Consider the following 12,049-nt stretch of genomic DNA (forward strand, 5'->3'; position numbering starts at 1 on the left):
CACCCCGGGGCTCCGAGAGATCCAGGGACTCGCCCAGGGTCCCACAGCCGCCCAACTGGGCAGCCTCTTTACAACGTAATTGCGGGGGCGGCTGCACCTCCTGCCCCGCTGTCCTTTCACGTTTCCAGGGCGTCCTGGCACCAGGGTCCCGCATCCAGGGCTGCGGAGCCCGCGGGGGCCGGGAGATCAAGGTCACGGCGGCGCCCCCCGGCGCCCCCGCCCGGCCGAGGGGCCGGCCTCGCGTGGCGGCCCCGCCCCCGCCCCGCCCCGCCGGCGCTTCCCGCAGCCCCGGGCTCTGCGCCGCGCTGGGCGGCCCCGCGACGCAGCCTGGAGCGGCCCTCCGGCGGGATGCGCGGCCGGGGCGGGGGGCGCGGCCGCTGGCCGGCGCCGGTGCGCTCGCTGCTGCGCGCCTTCGGGGCCCGGGACGCCGCCGCCACGCGAGGCCCGGCTCCAGGTAAGCGCGCGACGTGAGGAGCGGGCGCGGGGCTGGGGGACGGCCGGCCGAGATCCCGCGCTCTGCCCTTGGCCGCTGCGGGGTGGCTAGGGTGTCCGCTGCGCCCCCAGCGCAGAGGTGGGCGCCTCCCGGCTCGGGCTGGCCCTGCAGCCACGGTGGGCGACTCTGTCCCCAAACAAGGGCAGTTAGTGCGCGCGGGGCTTCGGAGCGCCGGTCTTGGGGTCGGCCGTCCCGGGATTGGAACCCGCTTCTGCTAGCGGCGTGACCCTGGGCGCATGGCGCTTGACGTCACCGTGCCTCAGTTTCCGCATCTGTAAATGGGGCGCGATCCAATGCTTAAGCCTTGGGGCAGTAGCTGGCATCACGTGAGCAGCGCTTGCCTCCCAGTGAGAGTTCCCCACGTGTTCCTTTGTCCCCCCGCAGGGAGGCCAGCAGACCTCCCTCCACCTGTGCCAGGCAGGAGCTGCCAGGGCCCCTGCAGACAGACACCTGGTCCTGGAGCCGGTCCAGCAGCAGTTAAAGGAACAGGATCTCGAGACGGGCTGAGAAAGCCGGAAAATGGCGAGGGCTCCACCTGGTTGGGGGAGAGGACTTACCTGGTGGCGGACGGAGCTTAGATCTCCCCATTTGGAGGGCAGAGAGCTTGGTCTGGATTCCGTGGCCGTTGGTACAGTTGGCGACCAGGATGCTGAACACCAGCGGCGCCCCAGGAGAGTTAGGGCAGAGTCTATCCTGCTGCCCGCTGGTATGAGTGCCTGGGGGATCCTGCCCCAGGCCTGCCCCATACAGTCTCCTGGAATCTGTACGTTTAACCAGTTCCCTGGGTGATTCTGGGTTCAAGCCAATCTGGGAACTTGGGTTTAGATGCATCTATGGGTCTTACTAGCTGTTCTCAACAGGGATGGCCCCCGCTCCATTTTTGGTTGTTACACCTCCTCCCCCGAGGTCTGCTAGTGGGGGGGAGGAGAAGCCAGGGATGCTTGGAACCTCCTGTGATACCCAGGAAGCTCCCCCTTACCTCACCCTACTCCCCCAAAAAGAAGGAAAAAAAACGTTCAGGACCATGCTGGCAGTGCGGAGGTTGGAAGCTGAGATGCAGGGTGTTGGAGTTGTTGGGGCCAGCAGGTGTCATTTGAGAGCTTGTTATGTGCCAGGCCCTCTGTGGCGCCCTGAGGACGAGACGCCCCCGGAGAAGCTTTGGGGCACCTCCAGGTGGGGAGTGGAGCCCCAGCCTTCTGTGGCTGAATCTAACCTTTGTGAATATCAAGACTCTGCTAAGCAGGAGACCTTGTGCAGAGCCCTGGGGGTACAGCAGTGAACAAGAGGGAGCCCCCCTCCCCTGCCAGCCCAGTGCTCAGCCTCTGATGGGGCAGAAGCCCCCTCAGCCCACGCCTGCACACAGTAGGTACACACAGGTGCCTGCTCCCTCCCCTGAAAGCATCCCTCCCCACACCGTTGCAGTGCCAGGACACTGAGCTTACAATGAAGCCTATTTGGGGTTAGGTTTTGAGAAAGGACATTTCAAACCCTGACCTTCAGCTTGGCAGTGCATTCAGAGCCATCACAAGTGTATGATCTGCCTGTGGACATTACGCAATTCCTGCCCCACATGCTCATTTCAATTGTTGGGCATTTTAAAAATAGTTCTGTGGCTTCTGTCTAGGCCTTGAAGGATGCAGGGCTCAGCCACAGCTAACCCACTTTTGCCAAAGAGAAAGGCGACTGTTTCGGCAGAGGGTCAGCAAATGTTTATTCATCACCGAAAATGGCTCAGGCGCGCCTGACTACATGCTGGGGAGGCTGCTGAGCCAGGTCAGCTTCCTGCCCGCAGGGAGCTTTTATTCTGGTGGGGGGAGAAAGACGATGGACAAGGAGGCAAAGAAGCGACACACAAAGAGAATCTCTGTGCAGAGGAAGGTCGGGAAGAAGATGAGGGTGAAGAGGCTGAGGGCGGGAGCGGCTGCAGCTGGGGAGGCCGGGGAAGGCTCTTCCTCCGGGATGTTTGGCCACGGCTTTGGGTGGGGAGAAGCAGGGAGCCGAGTGAGGACAGGGAATGAGCGCAGTCCCAGCAGAGCCCTGGGTGGCGGTTCGCTTGGTGGCACTGGAGAACCCAAGAGGGTCATGGGGCCTGAGGTCCTGGGTGAGGGCAGACGAGGAGCTGGCCCGGTGAGGCGAACCCTGGACTTCCTGCTGAGCTGGGGTTCGAGCACGTGGTCTGTGGCCACCTGGTTTAGGCTCAGGAATCACAAAACCGGCTGTTTTCGAGAGAAAGCTCATTCTGGCTGTCCTGGTGGCAGGCTCCCAGTGGGGAAGGGACCAGCCCGCTGCTGGCAGGACGGAGGTGGGGAAAGTGGGCTGCGTGGGGCCCTTTGGTGGTAGAACCCGTAGGAGCTGCCGAAGCCTTGGGGGCCTGAAATCCGGGTTGCTGCATAGGGCTGGGGTCCGTTTCTGGAGCCGTGCGAGGCTCCATGCAGGAGGATGGAGGTTGGTGGGCGGGAAGTTTGAGGAGAGGAGGTCGTGTGCTCTTGGAGAGGCCGGTTGACATCTCCCAGGATGTGCCAGACGGTCGGGTGCCAGGCTGAGTTTGGAGCTGCAGGCAGGTGGCCGGCCTGGAGCCTCCCACCTGAGATCTCCCTGCAGGGGCTGACACCTCACGGCCCTCACCGGTGAGGAACTGGGTCTCTGGGCTGCTGGGTTGGGTCACATAAGACTCCAGTCCAAATACCAAATTTTGCCCTGGAGCAAGGGTCCAGGGACCCAGGGTGAGCCAGGCTGTGTGCCCACAACTCTGGGGGTCCCGACCTCTCTCCCTCTGGAACCCCAAGGATTTGGGATCTGCCACCTGGAGCTCTGCTCCCTTGACTTGCAGGGCAACTTCCCGGAGCCTGCTTCGGGTGAATCCTAAGTCCCAGCCTTAAAGGGATAATGCGCTATTTCTGTGGCCAGAGCTGCTTTAATTTAAGAACACGTGAGCTGCTGGTTCTTCCAGACTTCGACGTAGGATCCAGAAGCGCTGACTCGTACTGGGATATTTCTGCCCCAAATGAGGCTTTTTTTCCTTACATTTTTTTTTCGAAGGGAAGGGAATGATTGATGAGAGCTTGACACGTCCCAGCTGAGGCTCATTAAAAGTTGTGGCTTTAGGGGCAGCACCAGGCAGCTGGAAACGTACCGCCCTGTCTCCCTGGCTCAGCCCAGGGCTCCGAGTCAGTTAGGGCTGGACCAGGCTCCCCAAAGGCAGCTGCTCTGAAGCCCTGGCTTGGGTCTGAACTGCCCAGTTCCTTGGAATTAATGACAACCAGCTGTACTCAGCAGGCTTTGCTGGTAGCAGCTTGGGAAACTAGAAATCCCAACAGAAAGGCGGGTGGCATCGGGGGCTCCAGCCAGCGTCCCCTGGCCTGTCCCCCTGCCCTTGGGAATGGGGGGGGGAGCTGCACGGCTGAGGCCCGGCCCTCGGGTTGGCTTGCAGGCCACCCAGGCCACAGATGGAGCCTGTGTCCCCTCAGTAGCCAGGCCTGAGACCCCGGGAGAAATCAGAGGGATTTTCTCTCTGGAAGGGAGTGGCTGCTGGGCGTGGCAGACCCCAGCACACTTCCAGCTTCTGCCCAGCAGCCTGGGAAGCCCATCCCTGTGCTCACACGTCCCAGCTGATGCTCATTAAAAGTTGTGGCTTTAGGGGCAGCACAAGGCATCTGGAAACTTCTGGAATCCTTCCTCCTGCCTCGGCCTTCGCTCCTGTGACAGGTGTGCACGTGGAGGCAGAGGCAGGGTCTGTGACCTTCAGGCAGCCGTAGAAGGCCCCTCGAGGGTGTGCCACCCAGCTGAGATCTTCCCTGCCCTCCTTGTTACCTGCGCAGGTGCCTTGGGCATTTTCCTGCCACCGGCATTCCCTCATCTGTGGAACTTACAGACTGATGAACTTGGCCGATGGCTTCTGTTTGCCGGGAAGGGGGTAGTCCTCAGGCTTGAGAAGGGTCTGGCCTGCCCCTTGCACTCGGTAAATAGGTGTCAGATGAAGGGGTGATGTCTTCTCCTACACAGGCAACAGATTTCTCTGGAAAAATAAAATTAATTACACTGGTCTTTTAGGGATGCATTCTCCAAGTGAGACGTGGAAAGGTTACAGAATCTTGTAAAACTCTCCTTCCTCCCTCCACCCCAGAGGAACCCCTGTTACTACTGAGTGTCTTTTTCCACCATACGGTCTTGACGTGTGTGTGTGTGTGTGTGTGTGTGTGTGTGTGTGTCTCGGCAGAAGGGCTATAGGATGGTTTCTTATAAGTGCTTCAAAGTACACCTGACGGCAGCATCTGAATGTGGCAGTAGGTTCTGAAGCTTCCTGTTTTCCTTCAACAGCGTGTCTTGGAGATTCATCTGGGTTCCTACATTCTTCCAGAGTGCTGTAGAATATTCCAGCGTTTGAGTCTCTGTTGCTGCTGGTCCTGGAGGGCGTCCTTAGACCCTCTGTTACTGGTGCTGCCTCTCTGCAGCCCACGTGCTCCCCTCGGAGCGTGTCTCTGCGTGCTTCTCCGCGGCTGGGATTCCGGGGCACAGGATAAGCGGCACAGGATAAGCCTGTTGTAAATTTTACTTGGAAAGTGGCTGCGTCACCCCAACCACAGTGTCTGAGGTGCCTTCCTCTCTAGTTCAGTTTCTTAAATGTCCAACCTGCAGAAGAAGAGTGTGGCTTCCTGGGTGTTATTTGCAGTCCCTTGATGGCTGCAGAGGGGTTTTCTTCTGCTAATCAGCCATGGGAGGTCACTTTCTGTGAGTTGCTTCTTTTCTATAGGCTTGTTAGTATCTTTCTAGAATTGGTTTGTAAGGCTGTTTTTGTGTTCTGGGTTCTAATCTTGTTTGCAGTAGAGATTTTTGCTCTCCTTGTGGCATGTCTTTTAATTTTAATTTTGCTTAATGTATCTTTGGTTGAGTAGAAGTTTTTAGGTTTTGTTTGTTTGTTAATTTTGCTTAACCTCTTTGGTTGAGTAGAGGTTTTTAGGTTTCGTTTGTTTGTTTTAAATGGCTACACCCACGGCATATGGAAGTTCTCAGGCCAGGGATTGAATCTGAGCCCCACCTGCAACCTCTGGCGAAGTTACGGCAGTGCCAGATCCTTTATCCCACTGTGCCAGGCTGGGGATCGAACCTACGCCTCCGCTGCAACCCAAGCCGCTGCAGTCAGATTCCTAACCCACTGCACTGCAGGAACTCTTGGGGGGTTTTTTTTAGATCTAATCGACATATAATGTTACATAGTTTTGGGAGTATGATGTCATGATTTGCTGCTTGTGTAAATTGCAAGATAATCACCCCGGCAATCTGGTTAACATGCATCACCACAAATAGTTACAATTTTTTGTGGGTATGATGAGAACTTTTACCATCTGCTCTCTTAGCAACTTTCAAACAAACTATGCACCTCCGTTAACTCTGGTCACCAAGCTGTGCATTCCATTCCTGAGTTTTCAGTTTCGATGCAGTCAAGCTTATCAAGCGTTTTCTTATGTCTTTGCCTCTTGTGTCTTCATTAAGGAATCTCTTTCTGCCTCAAGTTTAGAGCAGACATCTTGTGCCAGTTTGCCTAGGATGGTCCTGGTTTTAGCACGAAAAGTCCTATGTCCTGAGAACCCCTGAGTTCCAGGCAACCCAGGATGGTTGGTCGTAACCCTATCTCCCCATCCCTCCTCTTAGTGAGCATATGGTTTCCTTTCCTTTCCTTTCCTTTCCTTTCCTTTCCTTTCCTTTCCTTTCCTTTCCTTTCCTTTCCTTTCCTTTCCCTTCCTTCCTTCCTTCCTTTCTTTCTCTTTCTTTCTTTCTCTCTTTCTCTCTCTCTCTCTTTCTCTTTTTCTCTCTTTCTTTCTCTTTCTTTCTTTCTTTCTTTCTTTCTTTCTTTCTTTCTTTCTTTCTTTCTTTCTTTCTCTTTCTCTCTTTCTCCCTCTCTCTCTCTCTCTCTCTCTTTCTCTCTTTCTTTCTTTCTTTTCCGGCCACCCCTGTGGTGTATGGAAGGATTGAATCCAGACTGCAGCTGCAGAAATGCCGGATCCTTTAGCCCACTGTGCCAGGTGGGGGGATCGAATCCACGCCTCCGCAGCAGTCCAGTTCTTAACCCACAGAGCCACAGAGGGAACTCCACATAGCTTTTCTTTTTTACATTTGTGTTTTTTTTTTTCTAACTTTTTTTTTTTTGGTCTTTTTGCATTTCTTGGGCCGCTCCCGCGGCATATGGAGGTTCCCAGGCCAGGGGTAGAATCGGAGCCGTAGCTGTCGGCCTATACCAGAGCCACAGCAACTCGGGATCCGAGCCGCGTCTGTGACCTACACCACAGCTCATGGCAATGCCAGATCATTAACCCACTGAGCAAGGGCAGGGATCGAACCCGCAACCTCATGGTTCCTAGTCGGATTCGTTAACCACTGCGCCACAACGGGAACTCCTACATTTGTGTTTTTAATCCACTGAAATTTACTTCCAGGGAATCGTACGAGGTAGAACACAGATTTTTTAAAAAATTGAAGAATAGTTGATTTACAATGTGTTAGTTTCAGTTGCACAGTAAAGGGGTTCAGTTTTACATATATACAGATATATCTATCTATTTCAGATTCTTTTCCTCATAGGTCATTACAAGATATTGAATATAGTTCCCAGGGCTATATAGTAGGTCCTTGTTTTTCGGTTATGTGTGGTGGGGTGTATCTGTTATTCCCAAAGTCCTCATTTATTCCTCCTGATTAGGTTTTTAATAGAGATTCCACGAATCAAATGTTTACGTCAGTGAAGCATCAGTTCTGGTGGAAACATTAGCAGAGAAGGAAAGGTGGCTGAGGGTTGGGGGAGGGGCAGACACATGGCCATGAAACAATGTCTCTGGAACCTTCAACTGAAGCAGGTTTGAGGCAGGAGCTTGCCTTTTTTTTTTTTTTTTTTTTTTTTTTTTTGGTCTTTTTAGGGCTGCACCTGCGGCATATGGAAGTTCCCAGGCTAGGGGTCTAATCGGAGCAACAGCGGCACCAACCAGACCCGAGCCTGGTCTGCAACCTACACCACAGCTCACGGCAACGCCGGATCCTTAACCCTCTGAGCGAGGCCAGGGATCAGACCTGCAACCTCATGGTTCCTAGTTGGATTCCTTTCCACTGCACCACGATGGGAACTCCAAGGAGTTTGCTTTCTGATTTGATGACGTGTGGTTTTACTGATGTGATCAACAGTTCGTTTTGCATTTAAGAAACTCCTTTTACTGAGAAACACCGGCCTGCAGGGGTCCGCTGTCTGGAGAATTCTGGGTATCCTTCCTCGCTGTCCTGGCTAAAGGAGCCCCTCCCCTGATGCCCCCCTAGACCTGTGACCTCGTGACTTCCTCTTAAAAAACACAGGGCGCTGGGTCCCCAGATCCTTCCTCTTAGCTTCGTTAAGGCAACTGCTGCTTTGGGAATTTCTACCAAAACTCAGTTGCAGTTTATTTTAAGGAAAAGCAACACCAGCAGCGCACCCCCCTTGTATCAGACTTCTCCCAGCCAGAGTGGGGTGCTGGCTGGGGCCATGGAGATGAGAGGGGCCCTGCAGGTCACGGCTGTGTCCCGGTGGCTTGGGGTCTGCAGTTGGGGGTGGGAGGAAGGACGGGGTGGGGTGCCTGTTGCCCTTGGGAGACTGGGTGACCTAGATCACCTGGGAAAATGCTGATTTTGTGAAATTCCAATATTTTCAGGAAAGTTGACTAGTTCCAGGGGTCATCTCGATAAGGCCTCTTCCGGGAGGGAATCCTGCAGTCCTGGGTGCTCAGAGCTGAGCTGTCCCTCTAGTTTCTCCTGCCTTTGGCCATCAGCATCCCAGTTCTCATGCCTTCAGGTTGGGGCTGGACCTGGACCACTGGTTTTCCTGGGTCTGCAGCTTGCACACGGCACATCAGGGGACTTCTCCTGTCATCCTGTGAGCCAGCCCCCATATTTGTCTCTCTCTGTGTGTCTCTGGGGAGCTGCTCTAGGTGCTGTTTCTCGGAGACCCCTGACTCATACAGCTGGTGTGTTCGTTTGCCAAGGTTACCATAACAAAGTACCGCAGAAATTCAGTTTCTCTCAGTTCCGGAGGCTGGACAGTTCAGCAGGCGTGGTTTCTTCTGCTTCTTTTTTTAATGCCCACCCCCATGGCTTATGGAAGTTCCTGGGCCAGGGATTGAGTCTGAGCTGCAGCTGCAGCATCGCAGGATATTTTAACCCACTGTGCTGGGCCAGGGATTGAACCCGCGTCTCCACAGCAACCTGAGCTGCTGCAGTCAGATTCTTAATCCACTGTGCCACAGCGGGAACTCCAGGGTTGGTTTCTTCTGAGGCCTCGCTCCTTAGTGTGCAGACGGCCACCTCCTCACGTGGCCGGTGTCTTCTGTGTGTCCAGATTTCTCCTTCTAAAGTCAGATTGGGTTGGGGCCCTGCCCTAGTGGCCTCACTTGAATTTAATCTCATCTTAAAAGGCCTCATCTCTAAATACGGTCCCATGTGGAGGTACTGGGGGTTAGGATTTTTGTGTATGAATTTTGAGGGGGCACAGTTCAGGACAGAACCCCTGCCAGGCTGGTGCTACTGTCCATGGGGAGCTCGGCGGGGCTGTGGGCCGAGCCTCAGATCTGTTGCACGCGGCTTTCCCTGGGTGCTCGGGTCCCAAGAGGAGCATCCAGGAGAAGCGGGCTCCGGTCCTGTCATCTGTTCTGACCTGGCCTTGGAAGGCACGACTGGTCCCTCTGCTGGAAACGGTCCACCCCGTGGGGAGTGGGGAGGCAGACGCGCGGGTGAGGTGTGAGGTGGGGTCGTGTCGTGGCCGTATCTGGAAAGTACCACTCTAGCCACACTGTCTGGTGACCCCTCCCCTGGCCGCACTGACCCCCACACAAGCCCCTTTCCAGTCCCTGAGCGCCCCTCACCCCTGAGTGTGCGGGAAAGGGCTGAGTCAGCGGCCCGTCTGCTCTCCTTCCAAAGGCCTGCTGGTGGGGGCGGCCCTCAGCCGGCACCCCGGAACCTGGTGGGGGGGTAGGTCCCCACCCTCTCCAGTGCTGGGCCGTTTGCACAGACAGTCTGGTGCACGCCGATCCCCCGCTTTCTTCCTGGGGTCCGCCGCCCCACTACGTCTGGGCAGAGGGTGCCTGCCCGCTCCGGGAGCAGCCCCCAAGGAAAAACGCTGGGCATTGCTCTCTCATGAATTTCTGGGGAGACAGCCTGTGGCACCTGTGGTCACAGCTCCTCGGTGGCGGAGGAACTGAGAAGGTTCTGGAAGCTTGCGCCTGGTTTCCCTGGGTGTCACTCCCTCGCCTTGTCCCTTTGCGGACGGTGCTCTGTGTCCTTTCACTGTGGTGAGTCGCAGCCGTGAGTACGACTGTATCTGAGCGCAGGGAGCCCTTCGTGAGTCCCCAGCCCTGGGGGGGTCCTGGACACGTGGCACCACAGCCTCTGCCACACTCTTGCCAATGCCGGGCACTCCCGGGCTGGTGTCCACTCCGCCCTGTGGCCACCTCCCTGTCGTGGGCACGTGGCAGATGCTTTGTCGCCTGAGGACACAGGCCGCAGATGGGACTGGGACATCCCGCCTTTCCTCGGCCCAGGGACAGCGTCCTCCTCAGCCTCCGAGGGGTCTTCCTCCGGGTGGCGTCTGTTCCAAGCCTCTGGCTTCTCCCCAGGGGAGCCCCGAGGAAGCGGCCAGCTGCTTCTCCAGCAGACTTGAAGGGGCTGTGTTCTGCCTGGGCCGCCTTCTCCCGTCTGGCCCCCCCTTGTAGAGGTACCCGACAGGTGTCCCCGGCCGTCACCTGCATCCACGTCTTAATCAAAACACCTGCCTTCTCCGCTCCCCAGTCCATCCGCGTCCTGATCCTCCCGGCAGCGAGGTCTCCTGGAAGTGAGTCAGATGTGCTGCCGCCTACCCTGTGTGTCTTGCGTGTTTGGATGGTGGGCTTGCTGCCGCTGACCCCCCGGGTAAGAACCGAAATAAACCCGGCACTAGATGAGGCTCCTAATCCAAGGGAAGGACCGTCTGTGTCCACTCGAGAATGTCCAGGACAGCTGTGTGAGCCGAACCGCCTCTGGGACGAGATCTCTTTTAACTCCTGTAATTTACACTCACTCAGATAATGAGGAGGCCGGCATGGGAAGAAAGACTTGCTGCAAATTTCCTATTTCTATTTTTATTTTAATGGCTTTGCTGTCTGAGCTTTTTCCTATAAGCCACATACACAAAATCATGGCAAATTAGCTCCATTTTTTTTTTCTTTTATGGCCTCATGTGCAGCATATGGAAGTTCCCAGTCCAAGGATTGAACCCAGCAGTGACTTGAGCTGCCACAGAGACAACACTAGATCTTTAACCCACTGTGCCACAACAGGAACTCCAGCTCCAGTTTTACCTCTTGGTTAAACATTGGCATAATAAAAAAATAAGAGGAGATAGCCCTTTCCTCAGTAGGGCAAAGTGACTTCCAACCCGGAGAATTAGGGTGAAAGTGCGCCCTAATGGTCATTTGCACTGCGTGTCACCATAGTGGATGCCTGGACAGAAGCCACACTGAAATCTCTGTAGGGACAGTGATTATCACACCTGCCAGGGTCAGATGCCAGCCGAGCCCTGTCCTCAGTTCTGCCGCCCTGTGTCTGCATGTCTGTATGGGAGGTGTGACCCCATTTGACAGATGAGGAAAACTGAGGCTTAGGTGGAGGAACCTGCCCCTGGTCACACCGCTGCTGGAGCTGTGTCCGAACCTGGGCAGGTGACTTGGGCAAACTCTGGATTCTTTGCCCTTTGCTCCCCTGCCTCACCATTTGTATTCCCTACCTTTTGTTCTGAAAAACAGTGCTGGTCCCTGGGGCCTAATTCAGGGGTCCTTCATGGGTGCCCCAACTCTGGCTGCACCTTGGAGGTGCCTGACCTGGAACCAAGCAGGCTGGTAGCAGGAAAGAGCCCTGCCCTGCAGGTGGGTTTCTGGGCCCTGCAGGTGGCACGCCGGCTGGTTCTCTCCGCCCGTCCCCCCGTCTTGGTGGCTTGTGCCCTTGGTTGTGTCTTGGGTTGACTTCGGACACTTCCTCTTGGCAGGTGGTCTCTGCAGGGCCGCGCAGGGTCGTGCAGGAGTGGGAGGAGGCCCCTCGGAGCCCGGCAGAGCTGCAGGGCCTTCCCTTCTGAGCCTGGTCCTCCTCTGGGTGGGGGATGATGCCAGGGCCGGCGAACTCTGCCCCTTGAGGGGATTAGGAAGGGGATGCAAGTGTTCCTTTTCTGTGGCCGCCAGAACAGACGCACGTTTCCCTTTACTGCCTCCTGTGAGTTGTGGGGCCAGGGGGGGGGGGCAAGGAGGGTCAGGGGTGCAGTGGGCTCGGCCACGCCCTGCTCTGGGTCCCACAGGCCGGGGTCAAGGTGTCCAGGTGTGGACAGGTCTACGTTCCTCCCTGAGTCCAAGATCTCGGGAGCCGGGTCCCTGCTTCCCTAATGGCTGTTGGGGGTGGTCCTCAGCTTTCAGAGGCCACTGCATTGCCCGGCGTGTGGCCCCCTCAAGGCCAGCAGGGCAGGCCGAGTCCCTCCCCGCTTGTCCGTCTCTCCCGCCCCCATCTCCCCTCTGCTGTGAGGGCTCC

At 56.3% G+C, this 12,049-nt stretch overlaps 1 protein-coding gene across 1 annotated transcript in view; it reads left to right on the plus strand.

The window, feature by feature from the left end:
* Window positions 1-322: 322 nt before the first annotated feature.
* PHACTR3 (phosphatase and actin regulator 3) overlaps window positions 323-12,049 on the plus strand; it is a 236,223-nt gene continuing 224,496 nt past the window's right edge. Inside the window, exon 1 of the mRNA XM_085002521.1 lies at window positions 323-454. Within this exon, the coding sequence (XP_084858647.1) occupies window positions 349-454 (106 nt within the window). The 5' untranslated portion in view covers window positions 323-348. The remainder of the gene's footprint in view (window positions 455-12,049) is intronic.

The sequence above is a fragment of the Sus scrofa genome, chromosome 17 (genome assembly GCF_054392235.1).
Source record: "Sus scrofa isolate SSC_HxYL_T2T_F1_AM1 chromosome 17, Sscrofa_HxYL_maternal_Yorkshire_Landrace_v2.0, whole genome shotgun sequence".
NCBI classification, from domain to species: domain Eukaryota; kingdom Metazoa; phylum Chordata; class Mammalia; order Artiodactyla; family Suidae; genus Sus; species Sus scrofa.